General features: G+C 41.0%; 1 protein-coding gene across 1 annotated transcript in view; it reads left to right on the plus strand.

The window, feature by feature from the left end:
• nsun6 (NOP2/Sun RNA methyltransferase 6) overlaps window positions 1-8107 on the plus strand; it is a 31754-nt gene extending 23647 nt beyond the window's left edge. The window contains exons 10-11 of the mRNA XM_034170718.1: window positions 6885-7010; window positions 7105-8107. Coding sequence (XP_034026609.1) covers window positions 6885-7010; window positions 7105-7284 — 306 coding nt within the window. The 3' untranslated portion in view covers window positions 7285-8107. The remainder of the gene's footprint in view (window positions 1-6884; window positions 7011-7104) is intronic.
• The last annotated feature ends 4312 nt before the right edge of the window (window positions 8108-12419 follow it).

The following is a 12419-nucleotide window of genomic DNA, read 5'->3' on the forward strand; positions in this document are numbered from 1 at the left end:
AAAGACATAAATCGGAATTCATTTTTACCTTATTTTCTCCTACCAAGTATTATTTATTTTCATTTTTTTTTTCAACTACAACATCCCCCAGGACCTGTCTTTTAGCTGATCCAAACGTTTACATTTTTGACCTTGTACAAGCTGAGAAATAAATCATCAGTGATGCCGGTAACGCGTTACTTAGTAACGCGTTACTCTAATCTGACCACTTATTTCAGTAACGAGTAATCTAACGCGTTAATCTTTCCAAAACAGTAATCAGATTAAAGTTACTTCTCCAAGTCACTGTGCATTACTATTATTTTTGCATTGTGGGTCGATAGCAGCATTAAACTTGGTCCGTGGGCAGGGGGTCGGGGTTCAACTGAACTGCCCACTTTAAGCGAGCTGTGAGCTTTTCATCCACGGTTTTTTGCAGCAGCTACAACTCGTCCTCACCTTAAAGGCAACAACAGTACACGTGCACTGAGCTTTACAAAAACATTTTTATGCTTTTTTCTCCTTTATTTAGAATTCTGAGCTGAGCCGCTCAGTATCTGCTGCTAAAAACAGCTGATCCTCCGCAACGTGTCAACAACTAACACTATTTTCCACTCAAATGCACCTAAACTCTCTTTCTGAGGACCACATGATGTGAAAACGCAATAAAACTTTCTTACCTGTAAATCTGGTCATGTTTTCTGCATAAATAAATGTTATCCATTCTTTGTGCTCAAACGTCAAAGCAGGGGCGAATCCAGATGGAATGGGGGCATGGGGCAGGGATGTGCTCCCACCCCCACAACACCCCTAGATGAAGCCGTTTTTTACTACAACTACTAATACTACTTATAATAATAATAATTTCGACAAGTAAAATGTGTAGAGAGAATTTAAATGTTAGAAAGAATTTAATAGTTACATTTATAAACAGTGTAGGTTAGAAATTGCAAGTTTTACTGTTACAGTGCTGTCAGCAGTTAAATAGGAGGTCAAGAAAGAGGTCTTTATTTTACGTTTTATAAAACAAGTATTCATTTTCATTGAAGTCAAGAAAGGGTGACTATAAAGTGAGTTTTGGCAAAACAAGTATCATTGTCATGTTGAGGTGGCAGAAGGTTGTTGTCGGCAGCTGGAGAAAGTAACTAAAAAGTAACAAGTAATCTAACTTAGTTACTTTTCCAATTGAGTAATCAGTAAAGTAACTAAGTTACTTTTTCAAGGAGTAATCAGTAATCAGTAATTGGATTACTTTATCAAAGTAACTGTGGCAACACTGTAAATCATAATGTATGGGTATGTGATTTTGGTGAAATAGGCTCTAGGGCTTAAGGGGTTAATTGCTAGTTAGCCAAGATGATGGGTTGCATAAGTAATCAGCCCCTTTGGTATAATACCTGTAAATAATCAGTTTAATTGCCAGTATTCTTCAGACAAGTCAGGGGATGGATACATGAACATTTCCAAGTCACTGAATATGTCTTCAACTTTATTTACATCAGTTATGAAGAAATACAAACAGGATGGCACTTTCTGTGGTAAATCTGTGTGGAGTAGACAGTTCTCAAAAACTGATTGACTGTGCAAAAAGGAGAAGAGGGAGGAAAGCCACCAAGCCACCCAGACAACCCAGAAGAAGTTACAGGCTTCTGCGGCTGTGATTGGAGAAATTGTGCACAGTGCAAGTTTTCTGAGTCTGCATAGTTTGGTTGGCTTGTTTTACGCCGGATGCCCTTCCCTTCCTTGTTTGCAGTGGTGATGGACAGGTTGACGGATGAGATCAGACAGGAGTCCCCATGGACTATGATGTTTGCAGATGACATTGTGATCTGTAGTGAGAGTAGAGAGCAAGTTGAGTCTAGTCTGGAGAAGTGGAGATATGCTTTGGAGAGAAGGGGAATGAAAGTCAGTAGAAGCAAGACTGAGTACATGTGTGTGAATGAGAGGGAGCCCAGTGGAATAGTGCAGTTACAAGGAGTAGAAGTGGTGAAAGTAGATGAGTTTAAATATTTGGGATCAACTGTTCAAAGTAATGGAGAGTGTGGTAGAGAGGTGAAGAAGAGAGTGTAGGCAGGGTGGAGTGGGTGGAGAAAGGTGGCAGGAGTGATTTGTGACCGAAGAATATCAGCAAGAGTGAAGGGGAAAGTTTACAAAACAGTAGTGAGACCAGCTATGTTGTATGGTTTAGAGACAGTGGCACTAACAAAAAGACAGGAGGCAGAGCTGGAGGTGGCAGAGCTGAAGATGTTGAGATTCTCTTTGGGAGTGACAAGAATGGACAAGATTAGGAATGAACACATCAGAGGGACAGCTCAGGTGGGACGGTTTGGAGACAAAGTCAGAGAGGCGAGGTTGAGATGGTTTGGACATGTGCAGAGGAGGGATCCAGGGTATATAGGGAGAAGGATGCTGAGGATGGAGCCACCAGGCAGGAGGAGAAGAGGGAGACCAAAGAGGAGGTTCATGGACGTGCTGAGGGAGGACATGCAGGTGACTGTTGTGACAGAGGAAGTTATAGAGGACAGGGTGAGATGGAATTAAATGACTGATCTGCTGTGGTGACCCCTAATGGGAACAGCCGAAAGAAGAAGAAGTGCACAGAGCAACTTTTGGATTTTATATCCCCAGTTATACAGCTTCATGATGAAGTGGTACAGAGGAGGATTTTATTAAAAAGAAGATCTGAAACTTCAGCTACAGTTTGCCAGAAGGTACATCTAATATGTAAGCCTAGATTTGATGTTTTGGTGAAAGAAAACCCTCCTCTGTCCCACTTCATCATGAAGCTGTATAACTGGGGATACAAAATGCAAAACATGCACTATGCAAAATTACTCCAATCACAGCAATAGAAGCCTGTAACTTCTTCCAGGTTGTCTGGGTGTCTTAGTGGCTTTTCTCCTTCTTTACACAGTCACTCAGTTTTTAAGAAGTGTCTACTCCACACAGATTTACCATAGAGTGCCATGCTGCTTGTATTTCTTCTTAACTGATGTAAATAAAGTTCGAGAGATATTCAGTGACTTAAAAATGTTCATGTATCCACCCCCTGACTTGTCTGAAGAAAACTGGCAATTAAACTGATTATTTACAGGTATTATACCAAAGGGGCTGATTACTTATGCAACCCATCATCTTGGCTTTTATATTTTTACTTAATTTATATCAACTTGTTGAGATTTACTTTCAGTTTGAGTCTAAGGAAGATAATTTTTTGAAATTTTTATATTGAGAAGCCTGATTTACTTTTTGTATCTGAAATGCCATAAACAAATTAAAATGCGTGAAATACCAAGGGCCTGAATACTTTTTCAAGCCACTGTATATCAGGAAAGTGACTCAACTGACCGTAGGTGTGAATGTGTTTGTCCGTGTATGTGTGGCCCTGCGACAGACTGGCGTTCTGTCCAGGGTGTACCCCACGGCACCTCACACCCTATGACTGCTGGGATAGGCTCCGGCCCCCGTGACCATTGACTGGAGTAAGCAGGTATAGAAAAGTACTTAATGTATATATTTGGAAAGTGACACTGTTTATCACAGTGTCACTATAACTTCAAGTTTGATGAATTTTCAGTCAGTGGACAGTCTTGCAGATAGCCTGAATTTAGTGCTAAAACCACACTTGATAAGATTGCGCCTCCTCTATTAAGGCCACGCCTTCCCAAGGCACAGACACCTTGGTTCAGTGGTTACTTGCGTGACCTTAGGCAGAAGGCTAGAGGGTTCGAATTGAAATGGCGTAGTTCCAAACTAGAGGTGTTCCACCTTGCGTAGCGTGAAGCTATTTTAGATTATAAGCATGCTTTATTGGCTACGAAGCAGACGTATTACTCTGAATTGATCAACAAAAACAAGCATAACTCAAAGTTTTTGTTTGATACGGTGGCATTTCTTAATCGTGGACGGCCACCTGTTGGTCGTTCTCCCTTTTCAGCACAGGACTTTCTAGACTATTTCGAGAAGAAAATAGAAGATATTAGGTTGAGCACATCTCAGCATACTTTGGTCCAGTCATTGCACTCAACTATTGAGGTGGGGACTACCATTGAGGTTCTACCTAGATTCACGGAATTTAATAGTATTTCACTTGGTGTGCTGACGAAACTCGTGATGTTTCGTCAGAGGTGTGTGGTCTTACACACCTCTCTGCAGCTTCTCTCCCCCTGTCATCCCCTCATTACCCCATCCCCGTAGAGACGGTGCCTGCTCCCAGACCACCAATAACCAGCAAAAATCTATTTAAGCATAAAAATTCAAAAAGAAAAAATAATATAGCACCTTCAACTGCACCACAGACTAAAACAGTTAAATGTGGTCTATTAAACATTAGGTCTCTCTCTTCTAAGTCCCTGTTAGTAAATGATATAATAATTGATCAACATATTGATTTATTCTGCCTTACAGAAACCTGGTTACAGCAGGATGAATATGTTAGTTTAAATGTTAAGAGGGAGTTTTTCCTTCCCACTGTCGCCAAGTGCTTGCTCACAGGGGGTCGTTTTGACCGTTGGGGTTTTCTGTAATTATTGTATGGCTTTTGCCTTACAATATAAAGCGCCTTGGGGCAACTGTTTGTTGTGATTTGGCGCTATATAAATAAAATTGATTTGATTTGATTTCTACTAAAAGCACAACTTCTTTATTTGATCCCATACCAACAAAATTGTTTAAGGATCTGTGGCCCATTCTTGGGTCAACTGTGCTGGAAATTGTTAACCGTTCACTAAACTTTGGATCTGTTCCAAATTGTTTTAAATCTGCAGTGGTTAAACCATTACTTAAGAAATCTAATCTCCATCCTGGTGTATTGAAAAATTTTAGGCCAATATCAAATCTATCATTCTGCTCTAAAATTTGGGAAAAGGTGGTTTCACAGCAGCTTGTGGACCACCTTACTGAGAATAAACTTTTTGAGCCACTGCAGTCTGCTTTTAGAAAACATCACTCCACAGAAACAGCACTTATTAACATAGTTAATGATCTTCTGCGAGAAATGGACTCGGATACTACTACAGTATTGGTGTTGTTGGATCTTAGTGCTGCGTTTGACACCGTTGATCATCATATTCTACTTGATAGACTAGAAAATTGTTTCGGGATTACTGGAACTGCCTTTGCATGGATGACGTCTTATTTGTCTGGTCATTCCCACTGTGTTTTGTGCAATGACACTACCTCTGATTTTAGGGGCATGAAGTTCGGGGTTCCGCAGGGATCTGTTCTGGGTCCCCCGCTGTTTTCCCTGTATATAGCACCCCTTAGGAACATATTGCAGAGTTTTGGGGTTGCTTTTCATTGCTATGCTGATGACACTCAGTTATATATGCCGATAGCTGCTGGAAGTCCTGTCGACATAAAATCTCTAGAAGACTGCCTTGTAGCAGTGAGAAGTTGGATATCTAGTAACTTTCTACTTTTGAACTCTGATAAGACTGAAATGATGGTTCTTGGTCCAGCAAGGCATTGGCATCAATTTGATCAGCTAGCGCTTAGCCTTTGTTTATGTGTTATACATCATACTGACAAAGTGAGGAACCTTGGGGTAATTTTTGATCCTATGTTGTTCCTTTGACTTCCACATTAGGGACATTATGAGGACTGCTTTCTTCCATCTAAGAAATATAGCGAAGATTAGTCCCATCCTGTCTATGGCTGATGCTGAAACTCTGATTCATGCTTTTATTTCTTCCAGATTGGATTATTGAAATGCTTTGTTTTCTGGTTTACCACAGTCCAGCATCAGGGGTCTTCAACTGGTTCAAAATGCTGCTGCCAGACTTTTGACATGAACTTTTTTGACACAGACTTTTGACACTTTTGACCCTTCACTGGCTTCCAGTCTTTCTGAGATCAGATTTTAAAGTATTACTATTGACCTATAAAATTTTTCACGGACTGGCTCCCCGCTACCTGGCCGGCCTGGTGGAGTCCTACGTGCCGGCTCAGGCTCTGCGTTCACAGGATGCAGGCCAGTTGTGTGTCCCTAAGGTGAAAAAAAAGTCAGCGGATTACAGAGCTTTCTCTTACCGCGCCCCAGCTCTGTGGAATGATCTGCCTGCGCAGATCCGACAGTCGGACTCTGTGGAGACTTTTAAAGCCAGACTGAAGACACACTTGTTTTATCATTAGTATTTTACATGATTGTGTGTCTTCTTTTATTCTTTTTATTTATTTTATTGCTTTTACTTATGTTTTATTTTTTTTATTGTGTTTTAATCTTAATTCATTTTATTCTGCTTTTTAAATGATGTTTGTGAAGCACCTTGAGGCAACTAGTGGTGATTTGGCGCTATATAAATTAATAAATAAATTTGAATAAATTTATTAAAGAAACAGACATTTTAGGATTAGCACAAATCTGGGATTACTTTGTCAATTTACAGTCCAACACACAGTTTCATATACAGCAAACAGGATAGTAAGTGAGGAATAAATTAATCAGCAATATCTCCTAAACTTATGGGATAGTTAACCCAAAAGTATTCCATTTTAAAATGTAGTTACAGAAATTAATTTTAGCTTTAGGGTCTAAATGGTAAATGGACTGCATTTATATAGTGCTTTTCCATCTGCATCAGACAATGGAAGTGCTTTACAATAATGCCTCACATTCACCCTGATGTGAGGCAAAAGGATCTTTGTTCTATGTTTTATGCACAGTATTTATGTTCAAGTTTTTGGCAAATTATCTCCTAAAATTAAATGGTTCTAACAAAGACAGTAAAATGCCTTATTTCAGGGTGGAGTTTTTCTCTTTTTTTTCTTTTTTTTTAACCTGTAAATACAGTAAGAGGATGGATTACCGCAGGGAGAAGAGATTTCAGTGCAGATGTCAGAAGTTTGTCTCAGTGACATAAATGAATCCATAATTCCTGTGTGTGTATGTGTGTGTGTGTGTCCAGGCGGTCCGGTTGTTGAAGCGAGGCGGGGTTCTGGTGTACAGCACTTGCACAGTGACTCTTGCAGAGAATGAAGAACAGGTTTCTTGGGCCCTTGATACCTTTCCGTGCCTCACGCTCCAGCCTCAGGTAAAAACCCAGCACCTTCCGAAGATGCTTATAGACGATATGAGTCTGTGATATGAATTGTGGCATTTTTTTTTTTCTTTTCTTTTTTTCACAGGAGCCTCACATCGGTGCAGAAGGCATGTTGGGAGCTGGCCTGTCACCTGAGCAGCTACGCCTCCTCCAGAGGTTTAGTCCTGAGCTAAGCTGGGACCAGGCAGAATCTGCACCTCTCCTCCCCTGTGGCGCCGCCAGAGACACCATTGGCTTTTTTATCGCCAAGTTCCTGAAAAACTGACTTTCATCAACTCACAGAACCCCATAACAGCCCTCACAGGAGACTGCAGACGGGAACAGTAATGTTTATATTGCACCGCTTTGGCGGTGCAGTGTTGACAAAGCTGCTCAGTGGGCTGTTTACAGCTTCTGCCTCTTAACATCTGCTCACTCAAACTGTGGTCCATATAGGGATAAGCTGTATAAACACCAAAGGCAGGAGCGCTGAGTGCAAGAAAAGACAGAGGCGTTATGAGGAAAGACACTCGATGAGTATTGGCAAATGCAGCAGGACCAGCGTTGCCATAACAACAGTGACGACACAGCTTCCATGGTGACAGCATTCGCTGTATCTCAGAGCGTAGGTCAGGAAGTAGTGTGCAGAAAGAGGTCACAAGAGGTATTAACAATTTAGAGTCTTTGAGCAGTGGCGCACACAACTGGGAATACTAATTAATGCTCCTGTTATGCAATTCAGTGCAAATATCACAAACAAAGAGCTCCGCAATGAGCTGTGGCATCAACGTGGACATGCCGGTATGCCGCACATCACCGCTGCAGAGCGCTGATTAAAGTGTTTCCTCCTGCAGCGCTGCTGGTTTGGATCAGATGTTTTTCTTAAAGATTAAGCTTCTGTGATGGAACCAGTTTATATGCCAACTTTGCAAATATGCGTAGAAGAACAGCTTTCTATTTTAGATGCATCCTTGTCAGCACTGGCGTTCATGTCTACGTTGTCATGACGACTCAGGCCGGTGAGTCTACCTCAGATTTTTTAGTGGAGTTTCAGATGATTATTTATAGGCATGACAAAGCACACATTAAAGTCTATCCCACGTCAGTTCCTTTTATTCTCTATGCAGTATGTACATACACATGTACGCTGTTAAAAAAAAACTATCACGCTACCACAGTAGCTTAGAAATGGAGGCGTTTTTGTAATTACAATAGTCGGGCAAAACCAAACAGAAAATACGGGGGCAGGGCTGACGGTTGTGTAAACAGAGGCTCATAAAGTTTCAAACCTTCAGCTTCATTCAGAAAGTCTGCACCACACGACTGTGTAAAAAAATACACATTGTGTGTTAATCTAGAGGAGTTGTTTCAATTTACAGCGCAGGTGCTCGAGGTTCTTATCACTTAAACGAGTCATATTGTGCAACTTCTCAGCGAGTTATTAGCAGCAGAGATGTTAAAGTCTGTAAAACATCATAACCAAAAACACCACAGATGCTGTGGTTGTTTGTCCCAAAAGAACCACATTTTCATGTGTGCAACACACATTTATGTGGAAATGTTTGTGCATCCTTGAGTGTTTGCATTTTTTTTTAATAACAGATTAAAAATTCTTTATATGAAAACTTTGAAAATAATACTCTTTAGTAATCTCTGCTGCACAACATAAATTAAAAATTTGTATGTAAAAGTCAAAATAATGATGTGCATATGTAAGGACACCTTTAAGTGCAATGATTAAATCATTACTTTTACAACCAGTTTTCCTGAGACAAGTCGGGATGGATACATGAACATTTACAAGTCACCGAGTATCTTTTGTACTCTGTTTTCTACATTTAATGACCAATACAGTGCCCTCCAAAAGTATTTGAACACTTGGTATTTCACACATTTGAATTTATTTATGCCATTTGAAATACAAAAATTCTAAAATTATCTTCATTAAACAAGCAAATCTCTACAATTTGATGTAAATTAATTAAAACATAAAAGGCAAGATGATGGGTTGCATAAGCAATGGAACACTTTGGTGTCATACCTGTAAATACAGTAGTATTCAGAATAATAGTAGTGCTATGTGACTAAAAAGATTACTCCAGGTTTTGAGTATATTTCTTATTGTTACATGGGAAACAAGGTACCAGTAGATTCAGTAGATTCTCACAAATCCATCAAGACCAAGCATTCGTGATATGCACACTATTAAGGCTATGAAATTGGGCTATTAGTAAAAAAAAAAAAAGTAGAAAGGGGGGTGTTCACAATAATAGTAGCATCTGCTGTTGATGCTACAAACTCAAAACTATTATGTTCGAACTGCTTTTTTAGCAATCCTGTGAATCACTAAACTAGTATTTAGTTGTATAACCACAGGTTTTCATGATTTCTTCACATCTGCGAGGCATTCATTTTGTTGGTTTGGAACCAAGATTTTGCTCATTTACTCGTGTGCTTGGGGTCATTGTCTTGTTGAAACACCCATTTCAAGGGCATGTCCTCTTCAGCATAAGGCAACATGACCTCTTCAAGTATTTTGACATATCCAAAATGATCCATGATACCTGGTATGTGATATATAGGCCCAACACCATAGTAGGAGAAACATGCCCATATCCTGATGCTTGCACCACCATGCTTCACTGTCTTCACTGTGAACTGTGGCTTGAATTCAGAGTTTGGGGGTCGTCTCACAAACTGTCTGCGGCCCTTGGACCCAAAAAGAACTATTTTACTCTCACCAGTCCACAAAATATTCCTCCATTTCTCTTTAGGCCAGTTGATGTGTTCTTTGGCAAATTGTAACCTCTTCTGCACGTCTTTTATTTAACAGAGGGACTTTGCGGGGGATTCTTGCAAATAAATTAGCTTCACACAGGCGTCTTCTAACTGTCACAGCACTTACAGGCAACTCCAGACTGTCTTTGATCATCCTGGAGCTGATCACTGGGTGAGCCTTTGCCATTCTGGTTATTCTTCTATCCATTTTGATGGTTGTTTTCCGTTTTCTTCCACCCGTCTGTTTTTTTTTTTTTTTTTTTGTCCGTTTTAAAGCGTTGGAGATCATTGTAGATGAACAGTCTATAATTTTTTGCACCTGCATATACGTTTCCCCCTCTCCAATCAACTTTTTTATTCATACTATGCTGTTCTTCTGAACAATGCCTTGAACGTCCCATTTTCCTCAGGTTTTCAAAGAGAAAAGTATGTTCAACAGGTGCTGGCTTTATCCTTAAATAGGGGACACCTGATTCACACCTGTTTGTTCCACAAAATTGACAAACTCACTGGCTGAATGCCACACTACTATTATTGTGAACACCCCCTTTTCTACTTTTTTTTTTACTAATAGCCCAATTTCATAGCCTTAAGAGTGTGCATATCATGAATGCTTGGTTTTGTTGGATTTGTGAGAATCTACTGAATCTACTGGTACCTTGTTTCCCATATCACAATAACAAATATACTCAAAACCTGGATTAATCTTTTTAGTCACATAGCACTACTATTATTCTGAATACTACTCTTAAGTCAGGGGATGGACATTTAATAGTCACTGAATATGTCTTGGACTTTATTTACATCAGTTATGAAGAAATACAAACAGTATGGCACTCTGTGGTAAATCTGTATGGAGTAGACAGTTCTCAAAAACTGAGTGACTGTGCAAGAAGGAGAACAGTGAAGCCCCATCACACATAGCAAGAATGTGCAGGAACTATGCCCGACACTGCAAATATTGCCATAATCCTATGCAGTCAGGAGGAAAAGAGGTGTGGTCAGCAGTGTCAGAACGCATCCGGATCACCTCATCCACACCTGCATGATGGGTAAGGATGATTCTGAGAAATTCCAGAACTACATGGGAGAACCTGGTCAATGACCTGAAGAAAGCTGGGACCACAGTTGCAAAGATTACATTAGTAATACACTACACCGTCATGGTTTAAAATCCTGCAGGGCACACAAGGTCCCCCTGCTCACGCCAGCACATGTCCAGGCCGTTTGAAGTTCACCAGTGACCATCTGGATGATCCAGAGGAGGCATGGGAGAAGGTCATGTGGTCAGAAGAGACCAAAATAGAGCTTTTTGGTATCAACTCCACTCGCCGTGTTTGGAGAACAACCCCAAAACACCATCCCCACCCTATTCCAACTGTGAAGCTTGGGGGGGTGCTTTTCTGCAAAGGGGACAGGGTTAGATTAGATATACTTTATTGATCTCACAATGGAGAAATTACGTTTACACTCCAGTTACCTCAGACAGCAATTAGTCCACAATTATTACTTGTTTACCGTAATAATGGCACACATCAGAATTAAAGGCAACATATACACATGAGACTCTTTATGTGCACTAAGTTTGAAGAAGTCCGTTATCCGAATTGAGGCAAGTGGGTGAAGGCCACGCAGCAACCCTGAGTTGCGCTGCCATCAGCTTGGGGGGGGCTTGCAGCTAAAACTGCACCACCCCTGCTGAAGGGAGAAGGAATGACGATAAGCAGGCGCCGGAAAGGGTGGGTGTTGATGGGGGAAGGAGGGGGTGGGAGGAGAGAATGGAACATGCTTCAGTCCTGTGAAAAGCAGTTTATTGTCTTTGTGAGATGAGATAAGAAACAGCCAGTGTTCCCCAGGCCGAAACAAATCCCTCTGGAGGAAACAGTCGGGCAATTTGACCTTCAGGCTTGATAAGCCTGTAATGTTATGGTTACAAGTGCTGTAACCATAACATTACAGGCTTATCAAGCCTGAAGGTCAAATTGCCCGACTGTTTCCTCCAGAGGGATTTGTTAAGAATATTCAGCAGGGGTGGTGGCCAAGTGGTTAATGCGCTTGGTTTCAGTTCAGAAGGTTCCAGGTTCAAATCCCACCCCTGCCACATTTCTCCATGTAATGTGGAGTTGCGTCAGGAAGGGCATCCGGCGTAAAACTTGTGCCAATTCAACATGCAGATCCACCTTTGCTGTGGCAACCCCAAGTGCAAACAAGGGAGCAGCCGAAGGGACTTACTTATGAATTAAGAATATTCACTGGCCTCTGCCTCTGACTGCACAATATTGAAGGGAGGATGGATGGGGTCATGTATTGCGAGATTTTGGCAAAACCTTGAAGATGGGTCATGGTTGGGTCTTCCAGCATGACAATGACCCAAAACACACTGCCAGGGCAACTAAAGAGGGGCTCCATAAGAAGTATTTCAAGGTCCTGGAGTGGCCTAGCCAGTCTCCAGACCTGAACCCAATAGAAAATCTTTGGAGGGCGTTGAAACTCGAAACCTGAAAGATCTGGGGCCTCATGTACAAAGAGTGCTTACGCACAAAAACCTGTGTTCAGTATTTATCAATAAACGTGTGTGTAATGTTGTGAATGTCACACACTGTCAGCAGCCACGGAGCACCTGTTTTTACTTCAGTGTGTGTG

The sequence above is a fragment of the Thalassophryne amazonica genome, chromosome 1, assembly GCF_902500255.1.
Source record: "Thalassophryne amazonica chromosome 1, fThaAma1.1, whole genome shotgun sequence".
Classification (NCBI taxonomy): Eukaryota; Metazoa; Chordata; class Actinopteri; order Batrachoidiformes; family Batrachoididae; genus Thalassophryne; species Thalassophryne amazonica.